This window comes from Thunnus maccoyii, chromosome 4, assembly GCF_910596095.1.
Source record: "Thunnus maccoyii chromosome 4, fThuMac1.1, whole genome shotgun sequence".
NCBI lineage: Eukaryota > Metazoa > Chordata > Actinopteri > Scombriformes > Scombridae > Thunnus > Thunnus maccoyii.
Genome location: NC_056536.1, coordinates 9511156 through 9530881, shown reverse-complemented (window position 1 = coordinate 9530881; position 19726 = coordinate 9511156). Strand labels below are relative to the sequence as shown.

Below are 19726 nucleotides of genomic sequence, written 5' to 3'. Positions count from 1 at the left end.
GCACAGATGTTCAACAGCATCGCTTCATGGTTTCTCTAATAGGTTGGAGTATTGTAGTTGTTTTGAATATCTAATCTAGGTATTAAAATTTGGGTTCAAAGACAGAACGCTGGTGTTGTGACAACGCTGGAGCTAGAGGTGTTTACAACTGCAAACTGTAAAGCTCTTATAAACTCACTATAGGTTGAAGAGCTTCAATTATCACGTGGAAACATCTGCTCATGTATCACCGCTTAGGAATTCAATACAACCACTTCTTGTCATTTTAAAAGACGATGGAGTGGACGTGAAAGCAAAGCCTGTCCTCCCACATATGAACACCAGCTTGGATCACCACGCTCGCAGCTCCTCTTATGAGACTCAGCTCAGTGAGTCAGTCTACGTCTCTGCTATCTCCTCTCTCTCAGCCTGCCAGCGGCCCACAGGCCGAGCAGAGATGCATTGTTCTCCAGGTCACTCACTGTGTATCACTTTCCCATCAGCTCCCCTGCGACTTGATGTGGTTTCTTCGTTTCTCTTCTTTCTGCCTGACTGAGCGAAGTCTCCCAGGCTACAGCGGGGTCTGCTGGAAACCACTGACGCTGTTCTTCAGCCTTGGTGCTGAACCACTTGTCTGAACATATCACCTTCTAGTGCTCTATTCTTAACTCACATGTAGCAAACACGCACTTTCATACCAAACGGTTGAATGCACACATACTGTACACTGTACATTATACCCACTCGCTCTCTTGTAGCCCCCTTTAATGTTAGTCACAACAGTACAGCTGATCTCCCTTCAGATTTTTTATGATTATACATATTTTATTTTTATATGGAAACAGAACTCAAACACAAATTGATCAAATTAATGAAGTAGCTAAATCTGCCTTCTGTTAGTTATCTTCTTTAAACTGATTAATACTACATTATGGGTATGTACAGTGGGACCATGTGGCATTTGAAAGAAATTCAATTCACCCAGTGATTTTGCTGATACAGGCTGAATGGCTGAAACACAAAACTCACCTGGTGGTAGGCAATCTTTTTAGTCACTTATAAAGTGGGAAAAATTATGTGAGGTGCATGAAAAGTAACAAAAACACAAATCACTAATACAAAAGAGTTGTCTTACATTAAAATGAATTCAAAGAAAAAAAAGTGTTGCAAGATTTCTTTCTCATCCATGGCTGGAGTTGATTAAGAGGGATGCTCCAGTAATCATTAAAAAAAAAATAAAAAATTGAGCCACTCAATGACTCAAACATTTGGATTCAGGGAGATCCAGGACCATGATATGTTGTGTGACAGTTCTGGGTCAATTCTAATGGTGGATAATGTTAATGTTAATGTATATAGAATGTAAACTTTACATAGATATTGCTGTGTAACTGACAATACTGAGTCAATTTGCTAAGTTGATGTCTAAGATACAAATTTAATGGTTTTATCACAAAAGTAAAACAGGAAGTAAACATATGGCACCTCAGCAGGAGATCCAGCATGTTTATTGTTTCCTGATTGTAGTCTCATTCCAATGTAGTTGTCCTCCAGCCATCAAAAAGATGGCAGATGTTGCCAGATTCACCTGATTTCTGCCAATACCTTGAGTCCATCATACAGTCTCAGTCTATTATTCACTTCTGTTATGTATATGTACTACATCCCACTGATTATTCATACGATATTTGAACCAGTCGCGGCCTATTGTGCCTTAAAACAAGGATAAAATAAATTTTATATCATGTTTACACCTAATACTACTACTTACACAAGCTGACAGTCACCTGTTTCTGCGATGTAGGTGTCTAACACCCTCCATCTACTATTTGGTGTCTGTTGTGTGTAAAACATGCTGATTATTCACACATTTAAACCTACAATGTTAAGATCAGTCGTGACAACTGCAAAGCCCTCATGGCTTACCCAGCTAAAAACATTAGCATAGCAGGAGAGAGAGAAACATGAACCAGGAACACGCTGGGCTTTTCACACCAGCCCATGGTTCCCTGTTCGCCCCCTGAATTTCTAAAAATGGCTTCCCATCCTTCAACACCCCCCCACCCAGCGTAGGTGCATTTGTGCCAGAATGGGCTCTGCTGTATCTTTTCACTACTGGGACAAAAACCACAACAGCCCAGGCTTGCCAGACTTGGTGAAAAGCCATAATTTAGAAACTGTGTTTTTGCAATTAGTGTCACTTCCTAGCATGTATTGCAAATGACTGGCTGAGAGGAAGACACTCCCTGTGATCTGTATGCTCCTTAGATGAGCTGTGAGATAAAGCCTTGGACTGTTGTAAAAATGGTGATACTCGACAAAATCTGAGGGTGCGATCACACCTACAGTTTGTTTAATTGGTCCAAATCATGCTAGAATGAGATACATTGTTTCACTTTACATCTAGTCTTTGGAAGTTATTGCAAATTTATGGCAATTTAAAGAGCATTAAAAAAGAGACTTTCAAGTCCAACTGAAATTACACTTGATGTTTTTTTCTGCTACAGCATACAGTTGTTGGAAACCCTACCTGAACCCAACATGCATAAACTCATTTTCAGTAGGTCAAAAAGAGTAGCAATACATGTACATGTTCCTGCACTTCACGGTTCACATGTTTAGGAGACATGTTGATGCACAGATCTGAGACCCAATAGAACAGGTCCCTACCTGGACCCAACCAGACCAGATATAAATTTTAATCTGGCCTGCGCTGGGTCCTATGTCCAAATGATCTAAGAAGATCTCAACAGTAAAGATCTGCTTTGCAAATCACATGCCCTGTGTCCTTTTTTTAAGAAAAAAAGAAAAGTATCCCAAAGAGAGAAATTTTTGCTTTATATTTTTTGTTTTCATATACTTTGTGGTTTCATAAACTGTATTTGCTTAAAGCAATAAGTGTCACCGTACTTCAGTTGGCTGACAGTGACACTGACCAACAGCCAGACAGCAGCCTGAGACACAACACAAGATTACAGCCACACAAGTGCATATGAGCATATTAGCTAATGCTAATGTCAGCTTGCTAATATGCATGGTTATTATGCTGATAGTTGGGGACATTCAAATTTTTCCCTGATGATGGGGCTAAATGACAAGTTGGAGAATCTCCAAGGTCATAAAAGTTCATCCTGCAGGGAGCATGAAAGTCTGTAACAAATTTCACGGTAATCCATTCAAAGAGAAGTTTCATCCTGTTAGACCCATCCTCTAAGTGAAGTGGTCTATGAATTTATTGATTTTCTGGAACTGTGACTCTGAAATAGATAGATTCTTGACAGCCATAAGTATATTGTGGTTGTGTCCTGTTGAGACCAGCCAGCTCAAAAAGTTTGGAAAGGGTCATTTCATATTCTCAAGTGTTTGAAATCTGTCAAAGTAAAGTTAATTCTGTTGACTGACATCAGAAAACCATGCTGCACTTAACTGAGCTTGTTGTTTTATCTTCTCCGGTAGCCTGACAAAGAGATAATTTAACGTGAGCATCAATCAAAACTGCAGCTGGGCTTTATATTGTTTGATATGTTCATGTTCCTTTTTAATTTAAAACGATCCACACCTCAGGCCACTTCAACAACTTTTTTAAGCAAATTCATTGTGGTTTTTGGTAGCTTAAATACCATCATTCTTACCTACCCAAAGCACCACACAAAAGAAAAACAATCTCTAAGGCTTAGATAAATTGACCTTTGAGACACTCTAGTCATGGCCTTCCTATACTGTCATTCCTAAAATCTAAAAGTATTATATTGGAACCACCAAAGGTAAAGAGAACAAGGTTTCACAGTAAGATTATTCAAGTAATATGCACTTCTTCACTGTCTGAATTGCTGTCAGAAGAGGTTTTGAGTGTGAGGGTGTTTTAGCTCTGTTGAACTGAATAATGAACTGAGAGTGCTTATTGATCTACTGTAGGAGGAGCCAATGGGGAGCATCCAGAATATATGATAAAACACACGGCATAGTCAGTAACACAGGCACGGTCTCTGCTTCATCACTTAAGTCTTCTGCAGTGGATATACTGTACAGTATGGCCTCATTTGCAGCACTTTATATAGGACTCCAGCAGGCTTTTTCCAACATTGCCTCACTCAGCATTTAATCCCAAGTGAACTGTTCTATTTTACTTCACATGTCTTTTCATATTACCTATCTTGAAGCCAGGACAGGAGAATGGTGCCAATAAGGAAGGAAATTAGCCAAAAATAAATAAATAAATAAACTGTAAAGAGCAATGTGACATTTATAATTGCCACCAGAATGATCAAACCAGGTTGAATCCTTTCATGCGCTTCCAGTTCACAGTGGTGAGCTGAGAGGCAGCTTCAGCCAGGCAACTCCAAGTTTTTCACCTGACAGCTGGACCAAAAACTTGGCTCAAACCAGACCTAGGGGTTCATTGCTCACTAGTGTTGATGACAATATGCACAGATTGTTAATTACGTTGTAATTTTCCATATAAACTTTCCATTTTCAAGTCTGTTATGATACATTTCTCAGAGCCCAACCAATTGTGTTGCAGTTAAAACGTCCAATGAAAGTTTCGTCTAGTCTGTTGAATTCATGTTTGCAGCTCATTATGATTAATACAGTAACATATGGTAACCTTGAGGCTGTACTTTACCTGTTTTAATCACTGTAAGTAACTGCATGCAGTCTTACATTTATTTTGTATCTATTTTCCTGAATAGTATATATTAATAGAAGAAGAAACATTCGTTCTCCGTCTTCACAGAGTTTGGAAAACTGACTTAAAAAAACACTGGACACTCAGCTTTCGTCTCGTACAACCTAAAACGTCAACTTGACACAAAAAATATCTCACAGTCTTCACATGAAAATCAGCTACTGCATGATCACAAGGATATTTTAATTTTTCTAACTTTGTAACAGGATGAAACCATTACCAAGACCTAATGACAGTTTGGCATCCTTTATATTCTCTAGCTGCTTCCTAATTATGCTCAGAGATGCATGTTTCCAAGTTTTTGTTTATCTATTGAATTTTGAGAGTCCTCCCTGCTTCTCTGGCTGGCTGCCTGCTATATTCATATTGATCGGCCCTCCTCTCGTGTCTCTGAGAGGGCTGCAAGTTTTTCAAGATCTTCAGGGCAGCATCAGGGTTGGCGTAAACATGTGCTGTGAGATACACATGTTGCTTTTGAAATAGCTCACGTTTCTTTTCACTGCTAGAAATAAACTTTTGGTTTCTGCTGTGGTTCAAAATGAGATTTGACTGTGAAATCAACCATTCTGTCCCACTCTGCAGTGTTCCCCATGAAATAGTAGCCTTTCTTCTCTTTGTCTTTTGTGCTGTGCAAGCTGAGCAGCAGGTTGACTTTTGACCTCGATTCTGTGTTCCGCTTATTTACTCTCAGGAGATTCATTGTACTTCAGCATTTCAACTGAAGCTGCTGATCTTTTGTTAAAAACAGCATATTTCTACTGCACAGGCATCTGCGTACATTCTGAAAAATGTTTTCTTTGAGTCCCATGTTTTATGTTATTGCTGTACACATGTGTGAGGCCATGCAAAGACTTGTATGTACCTTCACACCAACAAACACTGCTTTTACATTATGTTGCTTATCAGAAATATTTGTATCAAATATTTTACACTGAGTGATGCAATCTTTGTCATAACTCATTGTGATTTGTGTTTCAGCTTTGATCCTCCTGGTTTTTTATCTCCTGGGATGTCCTGTGACATACAGGCTGTATTTCAACCTATGGTTAGTTACTATATCCCTCCTTTTACAGTGCATCTACAGTGCATGTTACAGTTATACATTGTGAGAACGTCTACAAGTTTTAGTGTTATTAACCCCTTTTGAGCCTGCTGTATGCACCAGGCAAAACATGATACAACAGGGGAAGATTATGGCCCTTGTTCATTCATTCACTAATGCTTATATAATAGACACTCAATAGTTTACTCAGTAATGAGCAGTGAATTGAGATATCGGACACTTATGTCAATCATCATCAGTGTACATGCCATGGACACTGCTTTTTTCGTTCCATTGTGGAATTTTTGATGGCACTATATAATGGATAAATCTACACACTCAAATAAAATGGTAGAGTGTAAATAAGGTGTACTTTATATTAAATAAGGAGTGATTTAGGTCACAGCCTATTTCTTGGTTCTGAACAGTAACTTCCTGGAATCTCTGCTGGTTGCCTGGCAACTACTCCCAGCCAAGAATAGTCCAATAGTCAATAACTGCAAAACAATTAACACTTTGGGTTTTTGTACATATTAAACAAACAAAATATAACATATTGTAATAGTGCTTTTTAGAGGTTATAGTAGGTGGATTTTGTTTTTGCTGGACAGAGCCACACCTGCCGTTTCTCGCTTTTTCCAGTCTTTGTGCTAAGCTAAGCTAACTGTAGTCGTATGTTTCACGGACAGACATGAGAGTGGTGTCCATCTTATCATCTAACTCTCTGCCAGAAAGTCAATAAGCATATTTCCAAATTGTCAAACTGTTCCTTTAACTGAAGTCATGATATTTAATATTAATTAATATTAAATTAAAAAGACTGGCTGAAGTCTACAACCCATATGACCTATTTTCTGCTATATTGGAAACTGCGCATTAATTACTTGTTCACGGCATTCACAAAACAACACAATGGAATCTCTGCTACAGTAATTCTGTTCCCTTGCATATCACTTTGCATACATCCATATCGCTGATTGTTCTTCTTTTTGCCATTATGAACTGTGCAAAGCAACAAGAGGCACAGAGGCATGACGTATTCCCTGTAGCACCTGGCAGTTAGTTAACAAATGTGATATACATGTTTTTTTGTAATAACATGATCATCAAATCCAAAGACTTTACACCTATATTTCCTTGTGAAAAAAAATTACCATCCTATACTGTTTTAGAGACAATTAACTCTAAAACAGTAAATAGAAACAGAAATACAGGTACCATAGATTTGTGCATACAGGTTACTACTTCTTATAAGTCATCACTCATTCACAGCTGGAAAATAGAAATCCAAGGCCTTTATCAGCAAACCTTCACACCACTCTTCTGTTTTGGAATCAAATTTCTGCCGTTTGATCTAACTTCAAATCTTTATTCTAGAGTAAATTCAATGTCAGGTAGCCAACACAATGTCACACTATCTGGTCCCTGCAGATCAATGAGGACCTGGAGGGAGAGGTCCAGTTTACATCGGCAATGGGTTCCTTCACTGTGCCTGTCAGGTGCACCACAAAGAAATGTGATGTAAGTAGTGTGCTGCAGCCAACCCACAGAAAATAGAGTATAGTTGTGGGTTTAGGATGGTAATAATGTAGTAATGATAATTATTGGAATAATAATTATTGAATAAATATGTGATTAATCACATTGCACCCTGTTCATCTTGCCACAGAGGAACAACACTGTCTGGCTATCTATTAAAATTATTCTCTGTATCTTACTTAATCAAGTCATGTATGTATTAATGTATGTAAAACTATGTGCTCAAGCTGGCAGCTCTTCACCACTGATGTTAATTGATGTGTGTGAATATATCGTCTCTCTAGCTGGAGGTTGACAGCCAGTTTATTGACTTCGGTTCACATGTGGTGGGCCAGACTATTTTGCGGACTATCACCTTGACTAACAAGGGTGCGCTGGCCACCCTCTTCAGCCTGGACACCTCAGCATGTCTCAGTCCAGAAACTAGCCATGTTCAGATGCCATCCCAGGTCTCTGCTAACACATGCCAGGTGAGATTCTGGACCTCAAGAAGTGCTGTTTCTTTGATACTCTGAGGGAGTAAATTTGATAACTGCTACAAATGAAATGTCTATATCATTCATATATATATTATTTTATAGTGTATGTTCTGCTGCTATTATTCTGTACAACCCAGTAGCTGTAACTATTGTATGGAAGTTGACAGAGAAAATGATAAAACTTTATGATACAAATTTTAATGAATATGTGCATGTGAAGGAATAAAATGTGAGAATTTACAGTTTATGTACATGATACCTAGAATATGTCGTCATTTCACATTACCAGGTCTAAAGACAGTCATGAATGAAATGTAATGTGAAAATAAATAAAATCAAACTAATGTGCATGTGTTGTTGGCTGACAGGAGACGAGCAGTCAAAACACAACATCTGACAACCAGAAAAGCTCTGCATCCACAGGCACCGGAGAAGTCCAACTACAGCAAGACGGTCAGGAGCTCTCTGAGGCATCACAGAATGACCAACCAGGTAAAGATATTATATACTGTACATGCACACACAGAGGCACATACAAAATAATCCTAGTCCCAGTTTTTCTGCAAAGGCCTAAACCTGAAATCCAAATCTGTACTTGCATCCCAAAACCCATCTGAACCTGACTGGAACTCTCTGTCTTTCTTCCCACTGGGCATCAGTCAGTCAGAGCAAGAAAGAGACATTTTTTTTAATTAACTATGCTTGAAAATAAGCTTTACGCCTCAAAATGTCCCGGGGCTCTTAGCAGAACAACCCTGGACCCAAGTACTCATCCTAAAACCACCTTGACCCCTATTAAATATGTTTGTGTACAAATATTTTTTTCTGGCACATATGGTTTGGATGAAATGCCATTTGCATTATTTTCATCGGCAGTGTTTTTGTTCCAAATACAGCAAATGACTCATCCTTACACCACAGAAAGTCACTGGAAGGAGTGTTAAAAAAATCAATGCTGACTAAAAGCATGAGATAGGATGTGGTGACCTTTTCATTATTTAACCAACACCCACAATCTTTCTGTAACCGTAACCCAGTGCTTTGAGTTGCCTTAAAAGAACCATAAATGTGTTAATCAGAAGCAATTATCATTGGAAAATAAATCATACATTGACAGTGAACATTTTTCAGATACAGCCAATATAAACATTTTGCTATCATGTTGATTAAATAACCTACTGAACAAATTAGTCAGTGCAGATTAGTTGTGTTTGAGGTGAGTGAGGACTGACGAAATCTCTTCTTTGTGGACGATTTTTCTCATCTTTCTGTTCCTGTTAGGACTTTTGGTCCTCATAAGAACAAAATAACGAGTGCACACACACACACACACACACACGCACACACACACACACACACACACACACACACACACACACACACACACACAGCCCAGAGTTCACCTTGCTCACACAGCTGGTGACAAGGAGGCATCTTTTCTTTAATGTTCATCGCTGCAGTCAGCACTTTCTTCCACTGATGCTTTGATAAGCTGTTCAGTGTTTTTCCTCTGCTCTGCTGCCTTGGAAAAGACTGTGTTGAAGTGGCTCTGTCTCTTTTTTTTCCGTCGTTGGGAAAGGCTGTCTGATCTTGGCTAATTTTTTAGGTTTCTGATGTTGCTTTTTGGGGGCTGAGGCTTACAATAGTTTATATTTTATGCCTGTGTCTGTGTATTTATGTCACTGATACCCCATACAGGATCCACAGTGTTGTCTTTGTCTTGTTTCTGGTGATTTGGTGTCTCCTCATGGCAGGTTGACCACTCAATCGATCAACAGTAAAATTTATGATCTGATTTTGCTCTGTGTGTGTTTGCAGTGTCAGAGGCTTCAGCTACAGGTCCAGGAGCGATTCCTGAGGCTTGTGTGTCCTCTGATGTGGATGCTCAGATAAATGAGAGCCCATCAGACTCCAGTGACATAAATCTAGGGAATGTAAGTATTTGGTCCTGTGGCAAATACACAGTTATGTCTTACAACACTATTACTTTCAGCTTAACTGGTAAAATAAAGATGAAATCACTCATAACACCTCTCATAACACATTTTGGCCTGATGGTGGCACTAGACAAAATGTCAGAAGTCACCAAATTCATCTGGGAATCATCCTCCTGGAACAATGAATAGTAGTTGTCGAGTTTCTTGCTCACTGTCAAGACGTTGATCTATGACTGATCAACCAACATCCCCACCGCTGCTACCAGCAGCGTGTAAATGGGCATATCTGTAGATATTGGCACAATGAATTGCTTTTGATTGATTTGATAAACAATGTCGATGTAGCAGCCTTCACTATGGGCTGGATTGTGCATCTGCAGGTTGTGGACTAGCAGAGAGACACCCACTGTCTCTGAAAAGACGGACTATTATCTGACTGTAAAAAGTCTTGTTTTTAGCATTGATGCTGTTTGTGCCTTGTGGCTCCAGTGAAGTTCTGGAGTTGTTCAAGGTTCATTACGTCTCTCTGGTGGGGGGTTAATGGTGCATCCCTTCTCCCTCTGTGCCTGTTACAGCTTTGTGTATTGCATGTGCCTGCACGCCCACGACTCGATCATTGTCATTTTGACTGATACTTTCACATTGTGTAGTTGAAGGCTGGTGTCTGAAATGGCGGATTATCCATCAAGCTATCATGGTCCCACAGTATTGAGTCAGTTGTTGAATGAATGGCTTATTTCTTTCTTCTGTTTTTTATTATTGCTCGCACCACCTTGATGCTTTGTAGCAGAGCTGACAACCCACTCTGCCTTTCCACATAGTTTGATTGCATGTCATTTGAAGTCGCACATCTGAGTGATTTCAACTCCCCCTACATTGATAGAAATTACTTTGTTTCATGAAGAAAAACAGTTAAACTATATGTCCTGTATGCACTAAATCACCCTCTAAATTCAAACAGAGAAAGCTCATGAAGCTTAGTGAAAATATGCAGAGGTCATAGTCTGATTTTGCTTTGCTATTGGGAACATTCATTTCATAATCTTCATTTCATTATCTGGTCATTTTACATTTGTCTTTTAGAATATTTCTTAAAGATGCAGAACTAAAAAATTGAATATTTCAAAATCCAATGTTTACCCATCTACAGGTAAGAGAAGGAGAGGTTGGACCTTTTGAAAGCATCAAACTGGAGATTGTTTTCACTCCAACTATTCCAGGAGAGGCCAGACTGGACTTCCACATCAAATTCTCTGACGTAACCAGCAAACCAGTAAGACACAGCATGTTTTTCATCTTTTTAATTTCATGGGTACACAGTATAAAACTAATTGTTTTGTGTTTGAACACATATTGGTTCAAACAGATACCCATCAAGGTGAAAGGTGTGGCAGTTAGCTTCCCTGTATGGGTGGTTCAGTCGAGCATTGACCTGAAGATCTGCATGTTTGACCGTCTCTATCAAGACAGTATCATGGTCCAAAGCAGGTGGGTCCAAGAGGTAGAGTGTCTGCACTGTGCCCTGCTCTGCTGAATCAAAACCCAGAGTGTAATATGCAAGAGAGAGACCTAAGGTAAAAGTGAAACATGGGTACAGCTACCACATGACAATACAGTGATTCTATCACTGACAAACAAACGTTGCACTACTGTTAATATACTGCTCCTATTTTCCATATAATCCCTACAGCGTTTTCATAAATAACACATTTATCAAATAAGACATGCGTTGTTTAGTCTCAAAGGCTTGAAGTAAATTGGTAGAAGCAAACAAACAATTAACTTTCTACCTTGTTAGCTCATTTTTCATGTCATGTTAATCAACAATGTCATCAACAATAAACTCAACCCAGTAATACGCCAGAGATATTTGAACAGCCCCTCGGCCCTTGTAATTGAATAAAAATAGTTTTCTATGCCTTGATGTTGTCCAATTGGTTTACACTTACACATGTCCTGCCCCACCTTGTTTAACAGGAGGGAAGTCAGATGTCATTTAATACCATATTAGCATCACTTTAGGTAATCATGGTAACAGTTAGAGACAACATTGGTACAAGGAGGAAATTGAGTGCCAAGAGACTGATGAGTGGTTTGCATGTAGCAATTAAAAACATTGGATGTCTCTATGTTCACACAGAAGGGGACACCTTTATTTTACGGGTCCCTTAGTTTCCTAAGGGATAATAATTTCCTAAAAAATAATTAAAATGTCTTTGTTACTTTATAGGAAGTTTCTTGGAAAGAGTATGTAATTGGTACTGATTATAAATAAATTAGAATTGGTACCCTTAATGAGTGCCACCTAATTTATTTGAGATTTTAAGAATGAACCAGGAAATTATAAATTTGCATAATGAAGAGCAGTTTGATAGAGTTTTAGTAAAAGCAAACTCAAAACTGAACTGCGGGACTTATGCATATAAATGAACGTCTGTTACATTCAAGCCCTTGCCAAACAAGTTCACATGATGCTGATTAAACCTGCAGTGTGAAACTTTTACATATAAATGAATGTCTGTTACAATCAAGCCTGTGCCAAATGAGTTCACACAATGCCGAATAAGCCTATCGCCAGCAGATAAATCTCTGTATTTCACAGTATACCAGAGTTTTTAACCTGGTGTCAGGTTTGACATTCCCACACTGGCTGGACAAATGCATACTGCGCATGCTCTATGGGCAAAGCACGCATTCCAGATACTTCCACCGACCACGCCGGCTAACTTCCAATTAGCTCTCTGCTAACTTCAGGGATAAAATCATTTTATCATGCAGCTCTTCTAGACTTTCTGAATGATGAGGATTGACAGGAATCAAACTGTCAATTCTCTGATTAGTGGATGACCTGCTCCACTCACTCTACCTCCTGAGCTACAGCCGCCCCATAAGAGCACCTCCTAAGAAATAACACTCATATATTAGTTACTTTCTCTGATTAGAAAACTGAGGTACCTGTAAAATAAAATGGTATCTTTGTAACCTTTGTAACCAATCAATGTGTTTGAGTTGTTACTATACTAAAAATGAGCTGTGCATAATAACTGATTTCAACCTACATGAACAATGACAACATGGCTGCAACAGAAAAATCACTTTATGTGAATTTTGGAACTGAGCTCAGTTTCGGGTAAACAGCGTTTTCATGTACAGTTTGAGCAGATGGTCCAAACATACACACACACATACACACACACACACACACACACACACACACATACACACACACACACACACACACACACATACAGAAAGGAGATGGTAAAGCAATCACTATTAGATCACTTGTGCAGGAACAACTTTAGCTTTGACAGGGAGATGTAAAAATGTAAAATATATCATTTATATAATAGCAATTACTGCATAGTAAATCATTACTGTATATCACTAAAGAAAAGAAATGCTATAGCAAAGTTTCCACATAACCTTATGGCATTAAGACTGTGCAGTAATGAAGGTGTGTCTTATTTTTGTGTTGAGTAGAGAGCACTTGTGACCACAATATCAGTCGATACCAACATTCGATCTGAACCACAGTCTCATATGTATATGTCGTTACAACAGTCTGCATCATCAACAGGTTCAAGTCTGTATATTGTTTAATAAACAAGGAGGTAGTGAAGCCCTACACGCTGTCGGAAGTTTACTGAAAAAGCAATGGTTCAGACCTTCATCAGGCATTCAACATTTTAAGGAGATAAAATGTATGCAAAAAACTACACAATATTTAAACATAATAATTATGAAGTTATAAAATCGTTAGAATGACCTACATCACTTCCATTATTACAGCATTACTTAATTAGGATCAATATTTATTGATGAGGTTATTTTAATGAACTTAGTGTTTTATTATTTAAGAGACTGTATAAATCCCTCAGCCCAACGAGATGACAGCAGAAGTGAGTAGAGCATGTCGTATTTCCATTTTATTTGTTGTCATGCTTGAAATCATCCTTGGAATAGAGTTTGGAAAGTGGCATGGACTGCTGATGTAGCATGCTGGCTTATCTGCTGAATGCAATACTAAAACTCCCTCACATACTCAGTCTCTGCCAAAACGGGCATTTTCACAGAAAAACGGCTCATGGAAATCCCTTAAATTGACAGGGCCAGCTTACTTTTCAGCTCGCCCAACATAAAACTCTCTGACAAACTACTCTGGCAGCCAAGCGGCATATTGAGATATTCAACAAATGTGCGGACATAATAAAGAATTCAGAGATGTATTAGCTGATAAATGTACCTAAGCAGAGGATGAGCTAAGGGACCGAGCAGTAAACTCATATCCCCACAATCCTCTTTGGTCCATACAATAACACAGAACAAGAGTGAATCCGTTCTGATCACGGATGTGATACATTATGATGCACACTGGGGGTTAAGAGTACACGGGGGGCAGTAACATTTGCAGGCGTGTGGTCCACCACCTAGCTAGTCATTGTGTCACATCATGTGGGGGAGGGAGTGCATGTGTGGGAGTGGGGGATTTGTGACAACTGCCATCTGGTGCGCTGGCACACCAGCACATGTGACAACATGACGATGACAGCATCAGTGTGAACGGTGGCTTTTAAAGTAAGAAAAAAATGCTAATGCTTGCACCGGCAAACCATGCAATATGTCACTCTGCTTCCAAGACAGTAATTTGAACACAAAATAGCTTGGCAGGCTTTTGGGGGGAAACAATAAGAGAGCTGCTGCTTTCATCGTACAATTTGTCACTTTTTCTTTTGAGTAGATGAGTAGATATCCCACAAGTCCTCCTTAGTTTGTGACAGATTTTTAAGAGAACAGCACAAAGCATAATTGAAAATGTCCCTTGTCTGCTGGCCAGTGATTTGGATATCTCTCCTACTAATTGAAAGAATTTTTAAGAGGCTTTAAAATGTGCAGTGTTTGACTTTTGCTCATGAGCCAAAGATTGGAATATTCTGAGCACAGTTGGCAGAGTTTTTCTTTTTGGGGACAGTTTTGTTTTTTTTTTTTCATTTCAAACATGCGACCTGGACTTTCAAACCCTCCTCCACTGGCACCTGCTGGGGAGTTGAGCATTCCTGCCATAACTCAGGCCATAAAAACACATTCAGCTTTCTTTGTTTCCATTCACAAAGCCTTCTGTCCTTGATTTCTCTGTTTACTGCATTTCTAATAGGCCTACTGTATCTTGTCTCAGTCCAACCTGTGTCCTGTGGTTTTTGGCCGAAGGACTGCAAGTGTATTGTTGACATTAGAGTTCATTCTTCTTTTTTTATTTTGGGCAAAATAGAATATAGACAATAAGAAAAAACCTGTTCTTCCAGCTGGTTATTTTGAAATATAAAGCAGACTGTGCTTCATTATGGGGACAGTTGCCTAGGCCTTTGCTGTGAAGGTTTGGTATCCCATGAGGCTTTGGAGTGCATGTGGAGTAAGCAAGTGCAGCCACCTGGCCCTCTCAAGGAAGGGCAGAGGCACTGGTGTAGCTGTGGGCACTTTGAGTTATTCAGCTCTGCATGTAGACTCAACATGAGAAATTTCTCTGCAACATGACCTGAAACAATTGCCACTAAACCTCAGTGATTACAATGAGTTTCATTATTAACGATGCTCTGACAAAAGACTTGAAATTCCCCCAAATAGAAATATATTTCACAGGAAACTGTGTTGAACTATCTAAGGAAATAAACAACTGAAATATTTGAGTGTATAAATATTTGATGTTAAAGTTAGTTATACCAGCAGCATGTGGATGAGTGAGAGATGACTCCAATGTAATCTTAGAAAGACAACATATCAACTCTAAGAAAATCTTAGGGATCTATTTTATCTGTAAATTTAAGAAGTTGTTTTCACAAATGACAGAAATCAGCATTTGTTTTAACGTGTAAATCAAACACCAAATGAAATAACAATACATGTAAAATGTGAAGGTTGGATTATCAGAGTCAGTTACTGTAAAGTCACCCTTTAAATCATTAAACATTGTTTCAGAAATAGAGTCAAACTGGTCACAGTCAGCCTGTAAAAAAGACAGGATCAGCTGAATGCCCCTCTTAATTAAAATGCCTAATTGCACTAAATGATTATGTATCCATGAATATTCCTCTGAGAGTGATCTGAAGGTTATCATTTGGCCGGAATAAAGATAGCGACTTAATATCCCCCTAGTGTCCCTGGGAGTCCTTGCCTGGGGGAAACAACCATCTGTTTGACCTCGCCATTCAAAGTGGGTCATTTCATTTGAGTGGGGGATCGAAAAATGAAGGGTCTTTCAGTCTGTTTGTCCGCAGCTCGCTTATCGTTCACCTTTGTTTCTTTGAAGATGAAAGACATAGCAAAATATCATCACTGTATTCGCATATCCCCTCCAGCAAACGGAGAGTTGTTTGTACTGTCATCGTTTTATGTAGGTGTGGGCTCTTGTTGGATGTGTTTGAGAATTCCCAAGGTGAAGAGCCATTTATATCGCAAGCCTCAGCTATAACTGAAGCTCGTAGCCACAGGCACAACCATCTGTTGGAACTCCTGAAAACTGGGTCACCTAAATGATATGGACTTAGGCCCCAATCAGACCGAACACTTTTTAGCAGCCTGGGGGCCACTTTTTGTAAGTGTTTTCAATGAGCTTCAATGAATCTTATTGCTCGTTGCTGAGTGCCTTGCGTTTTTGCAGGAGCGCCCTGAACACCTTGAATTGAAAAAATTTCAACTCAGAACAGCAAAGTGCCCAACGTCATTTGCGTTTTTCCCATTGTCCAATCGGATGAATTGAGAGGCAGGTGGTGATTCAGTGGTTTCCTAGCAACAATAAAAAAAATTTTTTTTAAAAAAGACGCAGCAAGCTGCTCTTTTTTAAATTGTAGGCTTCAACAAAAAAAAGCAGTGCGGTGCTCCTTGCATTTTGCAACCTATAAAAAACGCTCTGTCCGAACGGGGCCTTAGGGTACATCATTCCATACAAGGTCATTTCCGCAGGTGTCACTCAAGGAAAAGTGTTTTTTTCTGTCCTTGTTGAGTCTCCAAGAGATAAAAGGTCTGCCCTGTGATGTCCATTGGGCAAAGTACCTGACATATCTACATTTTTTTGTTGTTACTGTCATATAAAATGAATAGACTTACCTGATCGCTACTGTTATCTTTGTGTCTTTTATGCCACCTGATAAACTGTTTAGTTATTCTGTTGTATGACAAAGCTACAAGGGAAAATATTTTGCCTAGAAACCCCAAAAATCAATTACTCTTTTAGGTACCATTATACAGTACTCTTGCTCTGAAGAAATCTCATGCTAATTGACTCAGCTCAGCATCCAACAATACTGCAGCACACACTTCTACTACGTCGAGCACTAATGCAATGCAGGAAGTAGTGTGTCCTTGTAGAGATGTTGAGAGGAACGTTAGTGTGTGGAGGTCAGGGTGATGGATGAGCATGAAGTACATTCAACTTTCAGAGATGGATTTTGTGTTCCTATTTTAATTTAACTTAAAAAAAACCCAGCCATTACATAACCACAGTTTATTAACCATAGCCATGATCTTTCTATAACCTTATTACCTGTGCATTAATGTCCGTACATTATCTTTCAATAACTGTACAGTTCGTCCTGTATTACACCTTTCATAGAGGAATGCACTCGGTGTGTTAACATTATGCTAATGAAACCATATCTCTTGCATGACAGTGCCAGCACAGCCTTGAAGCTGAACTTTGAGGTGTGCCCGGAAATGAGGAAACACATGGAGATCCTACCAAAGACAGGCTTCATCCAGGCTCAATCAAGCTTTAATGCCCAACTCAAGTTCCTGCCGAGGTAAGGAAGGACACACAGAGGATGCAATGATAATGGAAGCACTAGAGCATACATAATCTTATTTTAGACTGTAAGCTTGTTAAGATTCTATCAACCTTATATGACGGTGCAAACAGTTCCCGCTAAAGGAGACTTGTCATGTGTGTTGGGCCAGGCTTGCAGTTTTGTGAATTCCCAGTCTCTGCTTCTTCAACAAAAGAGAAACCTGCAGTTTTCCTATATAACAAAAACTGATACGTTATACACTACACACAGAAAAAAAATGATTTGAGGGCTCTTGGAAGTAGACTTGTGCTAGTAGTACACAATAAACCAATACACCATTACACCAACACCAACTTTAAAGGATAATTCTAGTTTATCACAACCTTCATCTTATTTTTGTAGTAATAATAACATTGTATTTAGCTAATTGATTGCTGAGATATGGAAACATGGCATCTTCACTAAAAATGAGTCAGGTAGGGCATAAAACACAAGCATCAGACTGGGTGTAGATAAACCCTGTGATTAGCCTACTTTATCTGGGAAAGAAAAACATGGGTGAAAGGTAAAATAATAACCCAAACACCTCCTGCTTCAACTTTGACCTAGTTGTTTGAGTAGCTGTGTGCACAGTAAAACCATTTCTTACACCAGATGTAGATGTGTTCCCAGGCCTCAGCAAATATTTTGGCGAATGCAACGTTATAATAACTTATAGAAGTTGATGACCGAAGTAAAAACAGAATTTTCTTTTGAGGTAGCAAGAGCAGTCCTCACATGTAACTTGCTAGCTGGCCAGAAAATGCAAAAAACTGCATCCACCTTATCAGAGGTGAGCGAATAACCATCCAATTTCTGATAAGAGGACAGTATCAGCTAGATAAATCTGTTACTAGGATACTAAAAAGTGTATATGATAGCTTTCCTTTTTGATAAAAGCCAGATGTGAAGTCTTGCAGAGATACAAATGGTAACAATCTACCACCAGTCAACAGCCAGTGTGTATAAAAGAGCTTCTTTAACATACCTGCACTGGGAGTGCAGGGCATGAAGGCTTCTGATAATGACTCTGAAGGACATGGTAATTCTTTCTACAACAATGCAGGCTCTATATTTAGATGGAGAGGCAGGAATTGAACTGCGGTTTGAATGCCAGGAGAACGGACAGGGGACCCCTAGGGCAAGTATGAGAGGCGTGCAGTATGTAAAAACTCAGCGTGGGTGCTAGTATTCTTCTGCCCACCCTCTATTTTCCCTTCACAGTTCAGCAGCTTTGTGTATTGATAGCTAAGAAGGTATTGATGGGGGGAAAAGAATAACAAGAAGATGTTTTCTTCGCACATGACAAAAGTCGGGGGCACACGCTGGTCATCGTTCAGCAGCGGGGCAGGAGGGGAAAGTGGGAAAATGTCAGTAATCTGCCTTAGTGAATCAGCAGAGGTTTTAATGCGAGGATTAGAGTGCAACATTACTCGTGCTGCTGCTGAGATGGTGCAGCGTTGACGAGCACTAGCACAGCTACAGCTTCCACCCCCTCCCTACTCCCTCTGTATCACTTCACTTTCTCTCTCTCTCTCTGTCTCTCTCTCTCTGTCTCTCTCTCTCTCTCACTCTCGCTTCTGTGCTGTCTTCTCCCACTCTCTCACACATACTTCTCTTTTTCTTGGCCTCTCACCTCGGTGTTCAACTGTACTTCTCCTTCTTTGTTTTTCTCAACCTCTACAGTCCTCTTTCTCTGTGCTCCTTCACTTCCCTCTCTTAACTCTACATCTATTCTGTCTCTCTCTGTTATTCTCAAACTCTCATCCTTCTATGCGTCCACTATTCACCACTGCTTATATGCTGGCCCTGATTCTGCTTACATAACCTAAGACACCAGACCTAGTTCCCTGTGCTCTCATTGATAACACTGTTGTTCTTAAAGGATAATTCCGGTTTGTTACAACTTTGATCCTCTTCTGTAAGTTTGGCTATCAGTTCTATTAATTATGATAACATTACAATAAGTTAACTGTTGAGATCTGGGAACAGAGTCGCTAATAAAAGGTCCAGCGGTAAACTGTGCAGCTCCATCAATCTCAGATCTCTAAAAATCCCTATCTTCAAAAACTTTCATATCACTGGTGGCATGTCCCTCTCTATTTGTCAGTGGAGTACTGAAGGTGTCCATATTTTATCAGATATATGGGATCATAAAGGAATAAGAATGGTTTTATTATCTTCTCATATATATATGTATATATATTTACTCACAGAGTCACAGAGTTAAGCATTTGTACATTTTT

General features: G+C 39.3%; 1 protein-coding gene across 4 annotated transcripts in view; it reads left to right on the top strand.

The window, feature by feature from the left end:
* The window catches only part of cfap74 (cilia and flagella associated protein 74), a 52661-nt gene that overhangs the window by 10342 nt on the left and 22593 nt on the right, over positions 1-19726 (top strand). For all 4 annotated transcript variants that reach the window (XM_042410226.1, XM_042410225.1, XM_042410224.1 and 1 more), the window contains exons 15-22: positions 5645-5711; positions 7140-7229; positions 7532-7717; positions 8095-8218; positions 9545-9660; positions 10814-10936; positions 11030-11151; positions 17328-17456. In XM_042410226.1, the coding sequence (XP_042266160.1) occupies positions 5645-5711; positions 7140-7229; positions 7532-7717; positions 8095-8218; positions 9545-9660; positions 10814-10936; positions 11030-11151; positions 17328-17456 (957 nt within the window). The remainder of the gene's footprint in view (positions 1-5644; positions 5712-7139; positions 7230-7531; positions 7718-8094; positions 8219-9544; positions 9661-10813; positions 10937-11029; positions 11152-17327; positions 17457-19726) is intronic.